Below are 20,726 nucleotides of genomic sequence, written 5' to 3' on the forward strand. Positions count from 1 at the left end.
CCACCATCACTTCCTTTCATAGAAACTCAAAGGCAGTCAGTTGAGAAGGAAATCTTGCAGTGAAAAAAGAAAGAGGGAAGGCAGGAAGGAAAGAAAGATGATTTCCAGTTATGCCCTAATAAGGATTATTGTCATGGGGAGGCTGGAGGTAGGCTAACTAGAAGCAAAACATCTTATCTGATTAGTTTGGGTAGTGTATTGGCTTCCTCTGATTGATCCCGAGTTGGAAGTGGGAGCAAAAGTTAGGGAAATTGGCTATCATTGACCAAATCTGACTGTTCTTAACAGATTGCTATAGAGGTTGTAGTCTGGCTTCTTGGGCCTTTCATCAGATGAGAGCTATTGTCATATATAGAATGGCCATTTTCCATGTGTATATTAGGTCCATCAGTAAAAATAATAAAAGTTTTAAACCCATAATCATCTACTATATACCTCACCTAAAATTCCACAGTGGGAATGAATACATTAAAGGGTTAAAAAAATGCTACATAAATCAATTTAACATTCTCTAGAGTACATTCATATCACAGATTATTTTGACCATCACGTCCCACTTTTATTCCATAATCCCTCTTAATTCATGGAGCTTATGTTACTTTGGGAAATTTATTTTTAATTTATATATATATATATATTTTTTTTTTCAACTTTAGTCTTCCTTCTGTACGTCCCACTTCAAATAAGTTGCAGGTTTTATCATTTGTCTTTTACCAGTATTTATCATCTCTGTTTTAGTTACAATTCTAATATCTTTTATTTTGCTTTTTTTGAATTATTCCAATAACTAATTTCAGGCTACTTTCTTTTTTTTTTTTTTTTTTTTTTTTTTTTAACTTTTTATTTTTTATAAACATATATTTTTATCCCCAGGGGTACAGGTCTGTGAATCACCAGGTTTACACACTTCACAGCACTCACCAAAGCACATACCCTCCCCAATGTCCATAATCCCTCCCCCTTCTCCCAACCCCCCTCCCCCCAGCAACCCTCAGTTTGTTGTGTGAGATTAAGAGTCACTTATGGTTTGTCTCCCTCCCAATCCCATCTTGTTTCATTTATTCTTCTCCTACCCACTTAAGCCTCCATGTTCCATCACCACTTCCTCATATCAGGGAGATCATATGATAGTTGTCTTTCTCTACTTGACTTATTTCGCTAAGCATGATTCGCTCTAGTTCCATCCATGTTGTCGCAAACCCGAATGTTTATAGCAGCAATGTCCACAATAGCCAAACTATGGAAAGAACCTAGATGTCCATCCACAGATGAATGGATCAAGAAGATGTGGTATATATACACAGGCTACTTTCTTGAATCTGTTCTTCTCATAGATTCCAGGTTAGTTTTACCTCTGTTACTTGACTCCAGAATCTTTATAGAATCTTCTATAAGATTCTATAAAGATTCTAGAATTCTCATATAATCAATTCCACTCTGACCAGTTACAAGAAAATGCATACTCTGGCTGTAATTTGCTTTTCCACTCATATCTTATAAAACCTTTTCTTGTTCAAGTTTATACCCCAGTCCTTTTGTAATGTATTTTCTGATTTCCATCTATAAAAGTCCTTTGCATTCATTAAGGACCATATAAAACTCAACTTCTGGGTTCTGGGGTGACTCAGATGGTTAAGCATCTGTCTTCAGCTCAAGTCATGATCCCAGCATCCTGGGATCAAGCCCCACATCAGGCTCCTGACTCAGTAGGGAGTCTGCCTCTCCCCTGCTCATTCTCTCTCTCTCTCTCTCTCTCTCTCTCTCTCTCCTCTCTCTTTCTCTATCTCTGTATCTGTCTCAAATAAATAATAAAATGCTTAAAAAATGGTTTAAAATTCAACTTCTTTGAAACAGTCTTCTATGTTCATCTCTACACTTTCCTTCTTTCTATATAGGAAACATAGAAGACTGTTTCCTTCTTCCAAATTTCTAAATTCTAATTTCTGAATCTCTTCCTCTGGCTTTTCTTCCTCTGTATTTCTAAAACACTTTGAAGAGGTGACAGGGTGGCTCAGTCAGTTATGCCTCTGCCTTTAGCTCAGGTCATGATCCCAGAGTTCTGGAATTGAGCTGAATGTCTGGTTCCCTGCTCGGCAGAGTCTGCCTCTTCCCTCAGCTCAGCAGAGTCTGCTTCTCCCTCTGCCCTTTCCCTACCCCACTCTCATGCTTGTTTCTCTCTCTCCAATAAATAAATAAAATCTTCAAAAGAAAATAAAACACCTTGAATAGATAATACCACATTTTCAGATATTGCCTTGTGTTAAAATTATTTGTATGCATATTATGTAACTAATCATTTTTTGTCCTTACACATACACAAAATCTATACCTTGTTCAACATCAAATATCATGTATTGCACATGCTATGATGTTGAATGAATAAACCAAATACCTAACTTTTTTCTAATCTCACGTCTTCAAATGTCACAATTAATCCCTCCTTATCTGTGATTTTTCTTTCTGAGCTTTGAGTTACCTGCAGTCATCCTTGGTTTCGAAGCAGATGATTCTCCATCTGACCTATTGTCAGAAGGTACTCTAGCCTCATGCTGTGTCATAATGCCTCACATCGTTTCATCCTGTAGGCACCATGTCATCTCACATTGTCACAAGAAGGGTGAAGGCAATACAATAAAATCTTTTGAGAGAGAGATCATATTCACATAACTTTTATTACAGTATAATTGTTCTATTTTATTATTATTTTTATTAATCTACTGTCCCAAATTTATTAATTAAATATGTCATTATTATGTATGCATAGAAAAAATAGTATATATAAGGTTTAGTACTATCTTCAGTTTTAGGCATCCAGTGGGAATCTTGGAATGTTTCCCATAGCTAATGGGGAGCTACTGTATATCCCAAATACAACTTCGTATCCTTTTAAAATTGTAAAGCCATTCGTCTTACTATTTGAGAATAGTTAAAATGCAACTAACTTGCAAGAAGTTAGATGATGATTCAAATTTAAACTAAAATGTAGATGATTGATATAGAGCTCTCTCCTGAAAACACTAGAAACAGCTTGGAGCCTTAAAGTTAGACAGAAATAATGGAAAAGTCGTTGTTATAGTAGTCTCAGAGACCAAAACTATATGAAGAAATCAGTTCCAATAATACTACATGTACTTGTTGTTTCTATATTTATCACCAGGGCTCCAAAATACCTGATTAAATGTTATGTTTATCTCCTTCAGGAAATGCCTAGTCCAGTACATTTAAGATTCTCCTAATGGCTAGTTCAGTGCATATGGGAGCTTGATACCTATTTCTTAGATTGAAAGAAGTTGTGTGCATAGTTCTAGGACTTAGTTCCATAAAGAGCTAATACTGTATCAGCATCATTGTTTTTTTTGGAGTGCATTTACATTTAATGTTTGACTTATTCTCTGTCATAATATAGGACAAAATAAGTCTCATCTAGCCCAAATCCTTGATATGAAGTATACAACATAAAATTTAAGTGTCTTCAACATACAGTCATACAGACAGCCATGGTCACCAACATCAAGGATACCAAAACAAAAAACAAAATTAAATTAAACAACAAACCCCAGAAACATGCAAGACATTTTATGTGTGAATGAGTGATATTGAAGGCCCCTAGTCTTCAATATAATTGTTTCTGAGTAATAAAAAAAAAAAATAATGTTTTTATACCTATCCTCTGTTAGGGACTATGCTATGTATTTTACTTACATTTCTTATCATGACCATATAAATCGATAATTAATACTCTTGTTTTACTCTTGTGAGAAAACTGATCTATTTAGACATATCACACTAGCTCGTCCACCATCCTTCTCTTACTTCTTAAAAAAATGATGGTTTATTTTTATCACATAACAGGAAGTCTAGAGGCAGGTAATTGAAGATATTGGTTCAGCAATTCAACAAGTCAGGGATGATTTCTTTGCAAGTCTCTTGGCCCTCCCTTAAAAAGGTTGCAATATGACTGTGGTAGTTTGAGCTATCACTTCCTGTGTTCAGAAGAGAAAGAAAAGGACAGGAATGGATTGCAACATGCAATGTCTTTCCCTTTCTGTAAAGAAAGGTTTTGTCATAGTTACTACTATCAGATTCCTTCTTACTTTAAGGTGAACTAAAAAAAAAATAATGAATTATAGCAATTTGTAAGAAGGTACCTAACACCCAGAACAAGAAAGAGAATATTGCCAGCATTCCAGAGATTCTCCTCTGGCCTTCTTTCAGTAAAAACACTAAGTTGGTTTTTGTAAAAGTTGGGATAATGGTCACTTCTGAGCGAGTGGAAATTGTGGTGATTAGGAGAAAACATGTTATTTTTTTAAAAAGACATATTCTGCTCATTTTTTTGAACTCTGGATTGTCTTAATTTGGTCTTTTGTAACAAATAAGAGTGGTTGATTCTTCTTACTTGCTTTATAAATATAACTCCAAATAATTAGAAGCTTTTTCACCATCCAGTAGATATAGTAAGAGAAATAATGTTTAGAAGTTTTTGATGGCTGCTGTTTTCTTTATAAATATAACTCCAAATAATTAGAAGCTTTTTCACCATCCAGTAGATATAGTAAGAGAAATAATGTTTAGAAGTTTTTGATGGCTGCTGTTAGGCTGCTAGCAGTTATGGTTCTTTCAAAAGAAAAATCCATTTACTTTGATTGCTATTATAGTTCAAAAAATATTGATCTACCCCTGCTTGCAAACTCTTTTAAACAGGTAGCTACAGAGATTTAGACAAAAATCTATATTTCACTTTGTTCTTTCATTCAAGGTACTTTAAAGGAAAATATTTAAAGAATAGACGGGTTAAGTGAGGTTGAAGTGAACAATGCTGTGTTGACTCTTTCTCATAAAAAAGAATGCTTCCTGATACTTTCATTTAACTGTTCTATTATTAGACTCTAAGTTCCTAAGGGAGTGGGGTCGTGTCTCTTTAATTGACTCTATATCATGTTTAGTTCATTTCATGGATATGAGTATGACTGCTATGTGTGAAGTGTTTGTCGGGTATGCGTCGTCAGGATACTTTTCCAAAGGCTTGTCTGTGCTTAGAATAAAGTCAGAGATGCTTCTTAGTGCACATGAGCTACCCCGTAGCTTCCAACCTCATGTCTTTCCTCACTCTTCGTTGTACTGTAACCCCAGCCATACGGACCTGCTTGGATTTTTCCAAAAGGATGTCTATCATCCTTTGGTCAAACTCTTCTCCTTGCCTGAAATGTCACAAACTACCACACACGCTACAACACCTCCCTCCACCACACACATCCTTGCAAACCTGCCCAATCTTAGTTTATGTTTGTTTTGTGTTTTGTTTAAAGATTTTATTTTTTTTAATTTTTTATTTTTTTAAGATTTTATTTTTAAGTAATCTCTATACCCAAGTGGAGCTCAAACTCAGAATCTCAAGACCAAGAGTTGTAGACTATACTGACTGAGCCAGCCAGGCACCCCTTGTGTTTCAGTTTTTAGAATCTTTCCACTCCTAACCAGAATTGTTCATTTTCTTCCCATGCCTCCCATTATATTATTATTAAACAACATTATTTGTCACACTTTTATGTATTCACATACTTGTTTGTTTGTTTTTTTCCTGGTGGGCAGTAATAGATGAAGTTTTATTCATCTCTACATCCCAACGTTAAGGAGAAAGTATAATTTCAAGACACTCTTCTTGAATGAACATACTAAGAGATGATTGAATGGACAGATGAATGAATGAGTGTGTGAATGAATATCACTGTACCTGAAAAAATGATAATGAATCTATCTATAGTTAGATGGTTTACTACTTGATAGCATCAACTGATCTGAAATTTCTACAATGAGAATAACCTTGAGCATATTCCTGGGTTTTCTAACCCCAACAGCCTGCCACATCGCCCTTTTCTCATACACACTGTACCTAGTCCCGGGTGGAAAGCAAATGCTGAGGAAGTCCTTTGAAGGACATTAAGAATATAAAGAATGGGTCAGGTTTTAAGAATACTACCTCAGGGGGCATCTGGGTGGCTCAGTGGGTTAAAGCCTCTGCCTTTGGCTCGGGCCATGATCCTAGGGTTCTGGGATCGAGCCCCACATCGGACACTCTGCTCAGCGGGGAGCCCGCTTCCTTCTCTCTCTCTGCCTGACTCTCTGCCTACTTGTGATCTCTCTCTGTCAAATAAATAAACAAAATCTTAAAAAAAAAAAAAAGGAAAGAAAGAAAGAAAACACTACCTCAGGACAAGTCAGGGAAGTGGAGTCACTTGTCACTTTACATTTCACCTTTAGGCTTAAATCAGAATACATAGGGCATGTACTTAACTTCTCAAATCATCTTGGAGCTTTAAAACATTTACAGTTTGTGGCAAAGCTGTCAACCAGAGCATAGTTTGTTTTCATTCTCTTAAAAAATCTGTGCTAAGAAATTAAAAAATACACACTGGATACACCTATTTGACAGACTGACTCTTACAGACTCTTGTTTGTTTGTTTGTTTGTTTTAAAGATTTTATTTGTTTATTTGACACCAGAGATCACAAGTAGGCAGAGAGGCAGGTAGAGAGAGAGAGAGAGGAGGAGGAAGCAGGCTCTCTGACAAGTAGAGAACCCAATGCGGGACTCGATCCCAGGACCCTAAGACCATGACCTGAGCTGAAGGCAGAGGCTTTAACCTACTTAACCACCCAGGCACCCTTACAGACTGTTTTTTAAGGGCCAAGATTATGACACACACTCCTTTGTGGCTATAGTTCCTAGCACAGTTCTTGGTACACAGTGGATACTTTAGCAAATATTGCACTGAAATTAGTTTGTTATACTTTGAAGTTGGTTAAGACCAGACTTTGGATTTTCTGACCTAAGAGACTATATCAAGAATTGTGTGTGTGTATCTGTGTGTATGTGTGTATTTAATTGATTCCCACCTTTCCCTATTAAAATGTTTGGACAATAAAATTTATACAATAAGGAACTATTTAGTTAACATTGGTTCTCAGTTTTGGAATCACTACAAATATTTGGAATATTTTGAACTATTGTGAAATATGTTAATATTGTTAAATATGTTAATACTTAAATACCTACTTTCATATATTATTTCTTTTTAACTAAATCAGAGGATACTTAGTCTTTTCTCTAAAAATAACCTCATTCCATTGGGCCATGTTTTTCATAAAACCCCAGGAAGCCCATTGTCAGAAGAAAGTCTGATAATCACTGGGTTGGAAGAAAATGCCACACAACCCAAGTTCATAGATCCTTCCTTACTGTCTTAGTCCCTTTGCCCTGCTATAATAAAATACCACACTATGTAGTTTATAAACAAAAGAAATTTATTTCTCACAGTTCTGAAGGGTGAAAGTCCAAGAGCAAGGTACCAGATGTTTGTTTTTGTTTTATTTTATTTTGTTTTGTGTTATTTCTTGTTTTGTGTTTGTTTGCTTGTTTTTAGCATGGGGACCTTTTGTTGAGTTTTCTTTTTCGGTCATAGCTGTCACCTTTTCTCTCTGTCCTCACTGGGACAAGGTATTTCTCTGAAGCTCCTTTTGTAAGAGTACTAATCTCATTCCTCAGGTCTCAGCCCTCTTGACATGATCACCCCCAAAGGTTCCATCTTCAAATACTCATCTTTGAATTTTGAGGAGACACATTCAGACATGACACCTATAAAAGCTGGCAAACGCCTTGTTTGTTTACACATATGTTAACTGTAGTTCCTTGGTATCCTCTCAATTAGATACATGGGACTGGGGTGCCTGGGTGGCTTAATGGGTTAAAGCCTCTGCCTTCAGCTCAGGTCATGATCTCAGGGTCCTGGGATGGAGCCCCGCATTGGGATTTCTGCTCTGTAGGGAGCCTACTTCCCCCCCACCCCCCCCCCGCCTGCCTCTCTGCCTATTTGTGATCTCTCTGTCAAATAAATAAATAAAATATTAAAAAAAAAAAAGGAAACATGTGACTGAGATGATGGAATATAGTTTTATCATAAATACGTCAATGCAACCATAAAAACAGCTCCAAATTAATGATATGCCAAAAAACTTCATATTTAGAAGCAAAGAAAAGCACATTGTTTTTATCACCAATAAAGAGCTCTTAATTCTATGAAATGTGTTAAAGCATTCAGTAACTTTTTAAGGTCACATATGATTAAGAATTGAATAATTTTTTTGGGCGCCTGGGTGGCTCAGTGGGTTAAGCCGCTGCCTTTGGCTCAGGTCATGATCTCAGAGTCCTGGGATCGAGTCCCACATCGGGCTCTCTGCTCAGCAGAGAGCCTGCTTCCCTCTCTCTCTCTCTACCTGCCTCTCCATCTACTTGTGATTTCTCTCTGTCAAATAAATAAATAAAATCTTTAAAAAAAAAAAAAAGAATTGAATAATTTTTAAAAATTCTTCTATTGGTTATATATCAAAAGAATGTATGATTTAACTATGGGCTACAGATATTCTTTTACACTAGCTCTGTTGGAAGAGGTAAACTTTGTCTCAGGGTATATTTAGAGCATTCTGATGTTTGCATATTTATTTTTTATTAAATGGTTTTATCTAATCTGAAGTTTTTTAAATGTCAGGGTTTTCATCATGAATGTAAAGTACACATCTGTTATTGCAAATACATCTTTTATTACTTTACCTGGGAAGTTATAGATTTTATTCTCAAAAATCTTTTGAAGTTGACTATAGTTTCATTTGTCTGAGATGCTTGAAGGTGAGACCGAATTTAACTCACAAGGTCTTTTCTAGCTTCATGATTCCGTATTTCACAACCTTTGTAAGCCCGTTGCTAAGGTAATGAGATTCCCAAGAGGCTTCTTAACATTAAGAATCAGCAAAACTGCAAGTTTTACAGATCACTTTCTTTTAACCTACACAGTTTCTCTGTGAAGTATTTGAATTACAGTGTCAACTGTTGTCAAGTCAGAGATTGATCAATGAGAATTTCTATGTCACTTTGAGGCCAGATGTGAGTCTTTGGCTGGAAATCTGATTGAATTTAAAATTAGAGTTTATTACTTTAGGCATCAAGGATCAAAGTTACTTGGTCACTATAGAAAAGGTGTTGAAAGAGTCCTGTTCTACAAATTTCAGCCACTGCCATTTAAACCTACATTTCCAATTTTGTTCTCAACTCATTGCAAAAGAGCTTTCCATAGTGCTCTGCTTCTATTTCCTCTGACCTCCCATCTTCACTTACTTTAGCACCTCTTCCTCAGCCTCTGATTTCTTTGCCTCCACAGCAGGGAAGAGAAAGAGCAGAACCAGGTGCTACTCTGTGAATGCAAACCTCTGACTGCAAATGAATGTTCACTCTGCTCCTTCCAATTTGAGTTGTAAATGACACACAGTATTTAGGTGACTCCAATGGAGGCAACATTTGTTAAGAAACCCCAACTCCACTTTGTATTCCAGGAGACAAAATACTCTAAGATAATGAAATCACCTATCAGTAGGATGCTAACAATTCTTTTTGTATTGCATTAAGCAATCAGTGGTAAGCTACACTGTATCGGTCAGAAATACTGCAGGAAACAAATGGCACTTTCACATTAAGTCTATGTATATATGTTGACAGAAATTAAGGAAATTTAGAAGATGCTATACAGTATCTCTGGCTGTTGTCAGTACAACAGGGAGCTATGATCATCTTCAGGAATGATAACCACAGCTCTCAGAGGACAGCTATATGAAAAGGATACCCTGACATAAGCTTGGCTTTCAGTCAAGGGTTACAGCCATTCCATGGTCATCAGGCAGAGGAATTGGGAGAAAAAACGCCCTCTGGAACTCTCTTCTCAATCTCCTCATCCCATCTCCTGCTAGTGCCACTTGTTTCTTGACTACTCATTGCGCACAGAGAAAGTTGGGTAGCACAAGAGCCTCTCTATTATGGGTCCAAGTGGGTCAACTCCTACTCCTACACCCAGTGGTAAAAAGCAAGAATAAAAAGATGGTGAATGGTGCTTGAGAGGTAATTAGAAAATATTCAGCACTCATCTTCTACCATTATAAGACAACTATAGAATTTAAATGATCCAAAAGAGTTAACAGGAAGATGTCATTCCACGGTTTTCTATATATTTAGTTCTCCATAGCTGTAGGAATTTGTGATTGCATATATTGTTTACTAATAGAACCACACGTTTTTGTATGCTCCTCATTGCCTTTCTTCATTCTTTACATATTCCACAACTATCCTTTGAAAATTATGCTGAGAGAGGATATAGTCTGAAGAACACATATTCCATAACAACTAACTGGGTTCAAATCAGGCACTGGGGCACCCGAGTGGGTCAGTCAGTTAAGCCTCTAACTTCAACTCAGGTCATGATCTCAGGGTCCTGGGATCCAGCTGGTAGAAGACTCTGCACCCATCAGGGAGTCTGCTTCTCCCTCTCATTCTGCCCTGCCTCCACTCCTGCTCTCTGTCTCTCAGATAAATAAATAAAATCTTAAAAAAAAAAAAAAAAAGAACTTTGCCTGGAATATACATGATATATAAATTATTGTTACCCTCATGTGTAGAGATACCTGAAATACAAAGATCACTAAAAGCTCATGGGAGAAGATAAATAAGTAAATAAATTATAGCAAAATTTATAGGTCAATATAAGTATGCCGTAGAAAGGAAAGGAAAAACTAACTGTGTTTATAAGCTCAGGGCAGTACTCATGGAAAAAGTATAACCTGACCTTGAGAAATACACAGGAATTTCCCCAGGTTATGCATACTAGAGGAATGCCTTATTTCTAGGTAGAGAAGATAGCATTCCTGAGGTCATGTGGGTGTGAAAGGGAACAGTAGGTGTCTCAACAGACATGACATTTAGGTTGCTTGTAGGAAAAGGATGGAAGACAAGACTGGAGAGACAGGAAAGATTTAGATTATGAGGACCTTCCACTGGAAAGGATTTGAAGAGAACTGAATAATTTTTAAAATTACTCTGGTGCCATGCAGAAGTGGGATTAGTGTGTTAAAGCATTGGAGACATAACCTCTTTTAAAAATAAAATGTTGCTATCTTTTCCAATACAGGAATCAAGTTAATTCATCTATTTTCCCAAGTTTTTCAGTGTCTGGCCCACGTTATCCTCTGCATCCTTTCTCTCAAGCAGCATGGAACAGTGGAAAAGAGTGTGCTTACTGGAGTTATATAGATGTTGAATCTCATTTAAGCTCTTTCTGTGTATATGAGCTTGGTCAACCTCTCAGAACCTTGTTTTTTCATCTGTTAAGCTGGAGTCGTATGCCTTTTTCTCAGTGTTTCATAAGAAATGCATGACTTAAAACAGTTAAAGTATTTAGCAACCCTGTTGTCAAATAATAGTCACTCAATAATTGGAGCTAATAGCCTATCTTCCTGGAAACCACATGTGTGTTTATACAACCATTAGCTAGCCCAGTCCCTTACCTAGTCCATTCACTGGTTGCCAGTGATAAGTCACAGGTCCTAGCTTTTTTCCCTAGAAAACAGAGGCTGAGGCATAGCCAATGGATTAATACTTTATGGGGGAAGAAAGGAATGCAATTCCAAAACAGCAAAGATGAGGGATGAAAGGAATATAACAGGTAAATGGAGGAACCAAATATGGGGTTATATACTACTGGCTGTTACTGAGTTGGTCACAGCCTCACAAGAAACACAGCTACGTGTTTGGTCATTTGGGCCATGTGGGCCAGTTGTGTTTTGGTGCCATCTTTCTGGGGAGAGGGAGGTAAGCAATGAATCCACTGGTCTCCTTCCCATTTCCTGCCTCTTGTTGGTCAAAGTTCATCCCTCAGGCGTTAAGTTCTCCACAATTCCAGGTGACACTGAAAATCCTTAAGGGAGCTGCTGGGAAAATTTAAGCCTTTGCAATCCAATTGGATCAAATATTGGTACTTCTATAGTTTTTGCTGCAATGAACAAGCTAAAGTAGAGTGTGTTGATTGTTGTTCCATGCCCCAAACATATATGGGCTTGAGGCAACTGGTAGTGTTAGGATAGCTGCTGTGAGAAGTGGCCATGTCCATTCTGCCACATTCCATTTGTTAGAAGCTAGTCATTAATGCTGTCCAATAATCAAAGAGAGGAGAATTTGCTTGCACCTTTGGATAGGAGGAGCATCAAAGAATTTGCAGACATGTTTTAAAACCACCACAGAACCATTTGAAGGCAAGATTCAAACATAATGCCTCATCACTCCCAAATACTTTGAGTTTTATAAAAACAAAGACTCTGTCCCACAAAACCACAAAATAACCATCCAGATTGGAAAGTTGACCTTGATACAACACTATCAAATAATTCATGGACGTCATTCAAATCTCGCTAATGATCCAAAAAATGTCTCTTTTCCCTTCCTTGTTCAGGAGTCAACCCACAAAACTATTGCATTTATTTGTCATGTCTTTTTGTTATAAATAACACGTCCTTCAATCTGAGTCCAGGCAGCCTTTCCTCCTATCCAGACTTAGCCCATGATTCTTAACAGGAATACCACAGAAATGATTCTGCATTTTAGTGCATCACATCAGAAGGTAAACAATTTCCACATTTCCCGCACTGTTTATGTGAACTGTGATCACCTGGTAAAATTAGTGTCTTCTGGTTTTTCCATGGTACCATCGCCATTTTCACCTTTATGACTGATACATGCTTCAAAGAGAGGTAACCCAAGACTACACTATTATCTTGTTTTTTTTATTGAACATTCACCCAGAATCCAAAATCACTAACATGGCTACCAAATATTGATCTTCTATTTTTATTAATTCTACATTTTTTAAATTGCCATGCAGAGTTTTCTCCCTCTCTCTCTCTCTCTCTCTATATATATATATATATATATATATATATAGTTTTCTCTCTCTATATATATAGCTTTATCTATATCTATCTATCTATACACATTTTCATCTTTATCTAACCTGTGTATATCCATATTTTAAATGCAAATTCACACAACTCCTCCACTCCAATTTCCCCTCAGCATTCTTTGAAATTTTCTTTTTCTTCATCTCCTTTTTGATAATAAAAATTCTGGTTATCTTTATCCTCAAATTTATGCTTTTCACTATCCACTCATATATACTCGATCTCCCAAACTTACTGGCTGCCTTCTTGGCCTTACCTTTACTTGTTTGGCCCCCACCCACATCACCTAGTTGATCTCAACCACCCTTCAATGCTTAGTGCCACCTTCACTGCCTTTGCTGTAGGCTGAATATTTGTGCCTCCTGAAATTTGTATATTGAAATCTAATGGTGTGATGGACTTGGAGATGGGGCCTTTGGGAGGTGATTAGGTTATCAGAGTGGAATCCCAGTGAATGGGAATAGTGCACCAGAGAACTCCCTCACCCATTCTACCATGTGAGGATGCAGCTAGTGGAGAAGGAAACTTTTCCCTTCTAGGTTCTTTGGCTCATCTAATAATTAAGTTGACATAAGACAGATTAATAGGAGAAAATGTTAATTTCATATTTATAAGAACCCCCATGATATTAGTCCTCTTAATAATAGTCAAGCAATTGAGGTTTATATACCATCCTGAGCTAAGGAGAAAGAGGGAAGGATCTGGGATTTCAAAGGGGAGGAAGACAATTTACAGGAAGATGGGGAAAGCTAATGTTTTTAAACAAATATTTGCCATGCTGTGCAGAGACAATGGGACACAAAGAGGAATTTGAACAAACAGGCCTTGCTGAATTCCTTCCGGCTTACCATACCTAGCTGATACTCTTTGTAGTTATTTTCAGTGATAGCTGTCTACCTGGCCAGGCCCTCTAACTAAATGCTTTCAGGCAGTTAAAAGGGAGGCAAAAAGCTACTCCTGAGTCCCTTGGGCCTTGATTGACTTCAACTCAAAACAATCCACACATCAAAGTGCACACTCTGGTAAGGCCTGTCCTGGACCCCATCACAGCAAAAAAAGGCTATCTGCGAACCAGGAAATAGGATGTCACCAGACACCAAATCTCTAGACATTTGATCTTGGACCTCCCAGCTCTTACAACCCAGAGAAACAAATTTCTATTTTTCATAAACCCAGCCTATGGTATTCTGTTAAAGTAACCCCGACGGACTCAGCTTCCAACCAAGTCACCACCGATAGAAGGAAAGAGAAACAAAAAGACTACATATCTTTACTGCTACTGCTTATCTTCCACCTAAATACCTTTCCTTCTTTTCTCTTCTCCAGTCCACTCAGTGAAATAACTCTAAGCACAAGGATCACCTTTACCTATTTACCAACCTCCAACTCCAAGAGGGCTTAGCTATACCTCCTTTGTGCCCTCATTTAAGAGCAGAGGATACAACTTATTTATCTTTATATCCATAATACTTAGTATCATTTTGATACATATTAGAAACAAAACAAATATTTCATAAATGGGAAATTAAAGAATGAAAATTCCTCCAGTATAACTTATTGATTTAGACTTTGTGGGGCACGGGGTGGCTTGATTGGTTAAGTATCCGGCTCTTGATCTCAGCTCAGCTCTTGGTTTCAGGGTTGGGAGTTCCACACTGGTTGTGGAACCTACTAAAAAGAGAGAGGAAAGAAAGACTTTGTTTTGCACATAGACTCTGCTATACACAAGTTTTGTGAAATTGTCTGAGTTAGTGTCTTTGGGCTGTTACAACAAAAATACCATAAGCTAGGTGACTAATAACAACTATCTCAGTCTAAAGACTAGAAAGTCTAAGATCAAGGCTCTTTTCCTCATCCATAGATGATTGTCTTCTCTCTGTGTCCTCACACAGCAAAAGAGGAAAAGGAGCTTTTAAAATCCTCATTTATAAGGGCACTAATCCCTTATAAATAATGAGGCTTCTAACCTCATGACTTAATCACCTCCACAAAACTCTACTTCCAAACACCATCACATGGGGGATTGGGTTTCAACATATGAATGGGGGGGGTGGTGGAAGAGGGCAATTATTCAGTCTATAGCTATGCTTATCTTTTTTCTTTTTTCTTTTTTTTTTTTTTTAATGGAACACTTCATGAATTTGCATGTCATCCTTGCACTGAGGCCATGCTAATCTTCTCTGTATAGTTCCAATTTTAGTATATGTGCTGACGAAGCAAGCACCATACTTACATTTTCTGATTCTCAGCTTTCTCATCTGTAAATGAAGATGACAATTAATTCCATCACAGAGTTGTTATGAGGATTAAATTACATAATTAATCTTGAAAAAAGATTTCCACAGTGCCAATACAGTTTTCATGCTCAAAAAATGATAGCTACTATTTTTAGTTATTGTTTGTGACTGTTTCTACTGTAATAGTCATCTGTTGCATATTAACTATTTGTTCAGATATCAGTTTCACCTCTTGGGTACAAAAAAAAATTCAAAGACACTGATATATAATAGGTAGGTATTTATTGTACTTACTGCACATATTTCAGTATGAGAGTACTGTGGCAACAAAATTACATCTTTGTTGAAAATATATCTTTGATAGATGGCTTTTATGATATTGAGGTATGTTCCCTATATCCCTATACTGTGTAGAGTTTTAATCAAGAAAGGATGCTATATTTTGTCAAATGCTTTTTCTGCATCAAGAGGATCATATGATTCTTGTCCCTTCTTTTATTAATGTGATGTGTCACATTGATTGATTTGCAAATGTTGAACCACCCTTGCAGTCCAGAAATAAATCCCATGTGGTGAGTAATCTTTTTAATATACTGTTGGATCCTTTTGTCTAGTATCTTGGTGAGTATTTTAGCATCCATTTTTATCAGCATTATTGGTCTATAATTCCTTTTGGTGTGGTCTTTGTCAGGTTTTAGGATCAAGTAATGCTGGCCTCATAGAATGAGTTTGGAAGTTTTCCCTTCATTTCTATTTTTTGAAACAGTTTCAGAAGAATAGGTGTTAGTTCTTTAAATGTTTGGTAGAATTCCCCTGGGAAGCCATCTGGCCCCGGATTCTTGTTTAGGGGGAGGCTTTTGATTACTGCTTCAATTTCCTTGCAGTTTATAGGTCTGTTCAGATCTTCTATTTCTTACTGTTTCAGTTTTGATAGCTTATATATCTCTAGAAGTCCATCCATTTCTTCCAAATTGCCTAATATGTTGGCATATAGTCACTCATAATACGTTCTTAAAGTTGGTTGTATTTCCTTGGGGTTGGTCATGATCTCTCCTCTTTCATTCATGATTTTATTAATTTAGGTCCTTTCTCTTTTCTTTTTGATAAGTCTGGCTATGGGTTTATCAGTTTTACTAATTCTTTCAACAAACCAGCTTCTAGTTTCGTTGAACTGTTCTACTGTTATTCTGATTACTATTTCATTGATTTCTGCTCCAGTTATAATTTCTCTTCTCCTGCTTGGCTTAGGCTTTATTTGCAGTTCTTTCTCTAGTTCCTTTAGGTGTAAGGTTAGCTTGTGTATTTGAGACCTTCTTTATTTCTTGAGAAAGGCATCTATTGCAACATACTTCCCTCTTAGGACCACCTTTGCTGTATTGGAAAGGTTATGAAGAGTTGTGTTTTCATTCTCATTAGTTCCCATGAATTCTTTTTTTAAATTTTTCTTTAATTGACCCATTGATTTTTTAGCAGGATACTCTTTAACCTCTAAGTGTTTTATTTCCTTCCAAATTTCCTCTTATGATTGAGCTCCAGTTTCAAAGCATTATGATCTGAAAATATGGGAAACAAACTGAGGATTGCTAAAGAGAAAGTAGGTGGGGGATGCAGAACTGGGTGATGGGCATTAAGGAGGGCACAAGATGTGATGAATACTGGGTATTGTACGTCATTGATGAATTGTTGAACACGACATCTGAAACTAATGATGTACTTTGTGTTGACTAACTGAATTTAAATAATAATAAAAAAGAAAATATATCTTTGATTTTCAAAAATCAAGGAACAAAAAAAAAAAAAAAAACATATGGTTGGCTTCAAAACAGTAGAGTAAGCGCTTACTCTCACTTCTATCCCAAAGATTTTAGAAAACATATTTTAAAAATTCACTGATGCTTAAGAATAGAAAGAAGAAGTGTCAGTTGTAATGAGGCTATAGGGGATTCCTAACAAAAATTTATATAAATAAATGTGTAAAAATATATACAGAATATAGAGGTAAGCTGAGAATTTCATAAGCCAGTGTCATCATGGGAGGCTATTGCTATGGCTTCTGTGCAGGAAGACACCGGGTTTCGGGGCTAGAAGCCTCCAGGAAGGAGTGTCGGCAGTTCTGAGAAACTGCAGTGATGACCTCAGAGGAAAATATTTCAGCTATAGAGCCAGATACTCAGATATGGAGTGAGAGTCCAGTGCAATTATCAAGAGGGAGGGCTCCCCAACTCAAAATGAAGACCACAAAAGTGAACTGCACCACAGCTCAATGGAGGGAAAAGTCTACACCCAGAACTACAAGGTGGTTCTGACATTAGAAGAAATAAGCCTGAAGGTGGCGGATGGTGAAGGTGAAGATGGGGAGTGCCGGACCTGCAGAGTTGCGGCAAAGCAAACAGATAAGAACAGTTATTTGACAGCTTGCTCAAAACCAGCAGTCTTGTTCTTTCCTCAAGTACCTCCTCCCACACTTTCATCACAGGATCAACAACAATTATAATTTACCACTTTCTCTTTAAACATGCTGCTTTAGAACTTTTATTCTGCTCTCTTCATACTCTTCTGCTTATACCCAAGGGAGTGGTTGAAAGAGGAATAAGAAAATTATTTTAAATAAGTATATTAGATATCCTCAGAAATGAAGGGAGAAATTGTATTCATGAAAGAATAGTAGGAGGTTATGAAACAATAAAAAGTAATAATAATCATTAAATATTCAAAAAATGACATGATTTTTCAGTATTAGGTTGATTTGGGATTAGATAAGCATACACAGTGAATTAGTAAATCAGAATATGTATACATACATTAACATATATATATATATATTTCTTCAAGAACGCAGAACAGAGAACTTCAAAAATAAGAATTTGAAAGATTGAGCAACATGAAGGCTAAATCCCCAAATTCCAATATTCAATGTAAATGAATTTTAGAAAGATGAAAGTACATAAGAACAATATTTGAAGGGAAATAATGGTAACAATTTCTCAGCACGTAAAAAGAAATTTACAAGTTATTTGACAGAAGAAATCTATCAAGCACCAAGCTTTAAATAAATGAATAGATAATAAATAAGTAACAATACCTAGTTAAATGATAGTGACATTAAAAACAGCAAGTCTAGGGGCTTCTGGGTGGTGTAGTAGATTGAGTGCTGTTTCAGCTCAGGTCTTGATCTCAGTTTCTTGGGATAGATAGAAATAAAATATTAAATCCAGTGTATTAAAGGAATCATTATAGCCATCTGTAGCACCTGATAAAAATACACAGGTGTTCAAAAATAAATCCAATGTGCTCGCTTCGGCAGCACATATACAAAAATAAATACAAAATTATTGTTTGGTTAGAAAAAGAGCAAGTTATAGAATAACAGTCACAGTATACTATAATAAAATTATAATGCATATGTAATGTATGTATTATAATACATAGTTTTAGAGAGGAGTTTAATATTTACATAAATATAGATGTTTATAATATTTCATATGATATATGCCTATGTATAATTATAAAAACATGGGAAAACAACTGGAGAGACCATTCTAATTGGTGCTGGTAGATTATAGAAAAACCAGGAATGTGTGATTGTTGGAATATCAGGATAGAAGCCATAAATTTATCTCAAAGTTTTATCTTTTAAATTGTTTTTCCATCATTTGAAGACAATCAATGTGATTTCATGTGACTTAAAAATGAAAACAACTACCACAATAATTTGCTATTGACATTCTTAGCTTCACAATGAAGATCCTAGACAGTTGGAGTTTCTTTGAATGTCAGCTGAAAGAATGCTTTCGTGTGCTTTTAAGAGAATTTTTTCAACCTTCTTCAATTTAACTCATATAGAAACATTTTTGGAGGAACATATCTGGGTGATTTGGAATGCAGAATTGATTCCTGCCCTAAGAAGTTTTTTTTGACAGGTATAGTTGGGGAAATAATTCAACCAGCAAGTGTCAGGGAGACTGGCAGATCCTACAAGAAAGGTATTCACTGAATGCTGTAGGAACATTAAGACGAGCAACAGTACCTCATATCCTGGTCATGACCTAAGGATTTACTGTATCATGTACAGATAACAAAAGTAAGAAACGTTTCGGGGGTTTGGGGAAAATCCTGAGATGTGTATGTGTATGTGTGTGTGTGTGTGTAGTGCAGACAAAAAATTAAAATTTTCTGTTAGACACAATCACTAGCATGTGTTTTGATCACCCCAGATTCCCCATCTACAAAATGAGAGAACTACATTTATTGTTTTCTAAAGATCATGTCATTAAATTATAGTTGTAAGAGTAGCACAAAGAAAAAAAAAAGGTTGGAAAACATATTCATCTTTTTTGTTCTGAAATATCTCCGATATAGAGAGTGTACATCTACCAAACTGGTCATATGGGTAGCATGTGCCTCAAACCCCTGGAAGGTGACTTGTATCTTCTAATTTTTGCAGAAATTGAAAAAGAAAGTTGTGGTGATCCTGGTACACCCTTATATGGAATTAGAGAAGGCGATGGATTTTCTAATCGTGATGTTTTAAGGTTCGAATGCCAGTTTGGGTTTGAATTAATTGGAGAGAAATCCATTGTTTGTCAAGAGAATAACCAATGGTCTGCAAACATACCCATCTGTATCTGTGAGTACCAAATGCTTTGCTTTCAGATAGCATATGTTACCCTGTCCTTGCATATAATTGCTTTTGTAATTAATTGCAAAGAACTGGAACCGTGTAATTATTTTTGAACGAGTAGCACTTTGTGATACTATCTTTAACAAGTATGCTTATGCCAAATTATAAATTTCATTAAAGATTTAAATAAAGTTAACATAGTTCACTTGGTAATTGCAAAGTATATATTACATGTGTTCTTATAATGTTTTATTGGTGGCATTTTATACTTTATAGATAACATACTTCTTACAGAAATTATACATCTGAACTAATTCTAGTAGATTCATTTATTTTAACAAGATAGTATATGCTTATTTTCGATCAAAAGCACTTAAAATATTTAAAGCTTATATTCTATGTATAATGCATTAACTTATTTTTTTGCTTGTAGATGCTCACATTAATACATGCTCTCTGCCATTTATTTATATTGCCCAGGGAAAAATTCATTAATGTTTATGATATACAGTATGCTTGGATTAAAAGAATATGTTTCTTCAAATACATTAAAACATTGCAATTTAACTACAACAAAAATATAATTTATATTATCTATTGATGCACTTTCAGTTTCAGTTAAATACCAACAAAACAAATGAAACTTATCAGTTATAGGTGTAATATTGAAAATTTTGCATCTGGGCTTTGAATATTCACAAATGGTAACATATAAAGCCAATACTCATGAAAATAAAAATAATTTTCTGGTTTTCAAATTTAAGATATTTCATCTGTATCTAACTTACAATGTTTTTCATTTGTGAAAACTTTCATTCTCTAAAAGGCACAAACTTTACTTCAATATTTAACTGTTTTTTTTTTTTAAAGTAGCCTCTTTCAAGACCTACATTTCATCTCCGTTACAATATATGCTGCAAAACATGTATTTTCTTTTATTGGAAATGTTACTTATTTAACAATTTAAAATCATTTCACATTTTTAAAAGTAACAGAATTTTTAAAGAGACTAGAGGTCATTTTCTAATAGGTATTTTTGCA

General features: G+C 35.9%; 1 protein-coding gene across 5 annotated transcripts in view; it reads left to right on the top strand.

The window, feature by feature from the left end:
* CSMD3 (CUB and Sushi multiple domains 3) overlaps positions 1-20,726 on the top strand; it is a 1,245,805-nt gene that overhangs the window by 783,137 nt on the left and 441,942 nt on the right. For all 5 annotated transcript variants that reach the window (XM_082720053.1, XM_082720054.1, XM_082720055.1 and 2 more), the window contains one exon: positions 19,509-19,691. In XM_082720053.1, coding sequence (XP_082576179.1) covers positions 19,509-19,691 — 183 coding nt within the window. The remainder of the gene's footprint in view (positions 1-19,508; positions 19,692-20,726) is intronic.

This window comes from Mustela nivalis (genome assembly GCF_964662115.1).
Source record: "Mustela nivalis genome assembly, chromosome: 2".
In the NCBI taxonomy this organism is placed as follows: domain Eukaryota; kingdom Metazoa; phylum Chordata; class Mammalia; order Carnivora; family Mustelidae; genus Mustela; species Mustela nivalis.